We start from the raw sequence: 1,567 nt of genomic DNA, 5'->3' as shown, positions 1-1,567 counted from the left end.
GTTTGTGTTCTTTTTTTGCTTCAGAATGAATTAGAGCTGTTGATGTGTGGCATCGTCTCCATTGATGTTAAGGATTGGAGAATGAACACCGTGTACAAGGGAGAATATCATCCCAACCACATTGTTATCCAGTGGTTCTGGAGGGTAGGTTGTCAGACTTCACTGCTGTGGAAACTGGATGAAATTGTGTCTATAAATCTGTGTAAAGTATATAGGAAATGCTGTTAACCCAATGATGCTGTGGTGCTTGTTACTGCAATATATGAAAATTAATACAAGATGAAGAAAGTGCAGGGACAGTGTTTTTCCCCCTTTTCCTTGATTCTGGAAGAGGCAGTTATTATTTTCAATAAAAGCATTGTCATGGCATATATTGAGGACATCCAGCTTTCAAGCCATGGCATGTTTAGATACCATCTTGTGTCATTGGGTTAATATACAAGCAAGAGAAGGAGAGACAGTGAAGAATTAGGCAGGAAAATGTTTCTCAGACCCAGTACAAAGATTAGATTTGTTCTTTATATTATAGTAATTTTTTTATGTGCTTAGATATATATTAATACATGCCTCATTTTAATATATTGCTGCCTGTTAGGAAAATCATAATAAGACTTTTTTTTTTTTTAAGAAGGTTCATTTGTAACATTATACACGCTTTATAGTTGTATATATATTTATAAATTTTTCTTTCCTCCGTTTCTTTTAGGTGGTGCTGTCTTTCACCAATGAGATGAGAGCCCGTCTGTTGCAGTTTGTGACGGGAACTTCTCGAGTTCCTATGAATGGTTTCAAAGAGTTGTATGGAAGCAATGGCCCACAGCTATTCACAATAGAAATGTGGGGTGAGACGAAAAACTACCCTCGCTCACATACCTGGTAAGTATTAGGAATGGTGTGATGTACCCTCACATATTTTCCTGCTCATGGTGAGATTTTTGAGGGGAATTTGTAGTCTTTCTCTTGGCATGTCAGGTATTCAAAAACAATTTAAGAAGAAAAGAAGGTTCTTACATACTCATGTGGTTACAATGTCACATTCTTCCTTTTTCAGCTTCAATCGCCTGGACTTGCCTCCCTACCAGTCGTATCATGAGCTGCGGGAAAAGCTCATCAAGGCCATCGAAGGAACTGTAGGCTTTGCAGGCGTGGATTAGATTAATAGATAAGTTTGGCAAAGCAAATGGACTGTCTTGGTTGGGGGGAGGGGGCAAGGGAGGGTAATCCCAGGACCAAGCAACTGAATATGCAAGCATTGGAGGAACCACAGAGAGCTTGAAGAATTGAATGTTGATATATGCAAAAATTTTGAATGTATCAAGTAGTGTATTTGTTCTTGAACATAGAGATGATTCCAATCCTAATTTTTACTGTAGAGGATTCTTGTGATTACTGTCTTCTGAGCAGATTGAATATTGATTTTAAGGAGTGAGAAGAATTAAAACGAAAGAGGAAAACAAGGAAGGAATTTCGCTATCAGTAGGTGTGAGAGGGTGCAAATAGCCTTGTGTATAAGTGCTGGAGAGGAGAATACTATTGACAATATACCCAGAATTCTCACCAAAACTTT

At 38.0% G+C, this 1,567-nt stretch overlaps 1 protein-coding gene across 1 annotated transcript in view; it reads left to right on the top strand.

The window, feature by feature from the left end:
• The window catches only part of LOC119587757 (E3 ubiquitin-protein ligase Nedd-4-like), a gene marked incomplete in the record, with an annotated part of 51,583 nt that extends 50,148 nt beyond the window's left edge, over positions 1-1,435 (top strand). The window contains 3 exon segments of the mRNA XM_037936443.1: positions 25-144; positions 707-876; positions 1,052-1,435. Of these exon segments, the coding sequence (XP_037792371.1) occupies positions 25-144; positions 707-876; positions 1,052-1,154 (393 nt within the window).
• Between the last annotated feature and the right edge of the window lie 132 nt (positions 1,436-1,567).

This window comes from Penaeus monodon, chromosome 23, assembly GCF_015228065.2.
Source record: "Penaeus monodon isolate SGIC_2016 chromosome 23, NSTDA_Pmon_1, whole genome shotgun sequence".
NCBI lineage: Eukaryota > Metazoa > Arthropoda > Malacostraca > Decapoda > Penaeidae > Penaeus > Penaeus monodon.
Note: the sequence above shows the minus strand (reverse complement) of the source record. Positions and strands in the feature narration are given on the sequence as shown.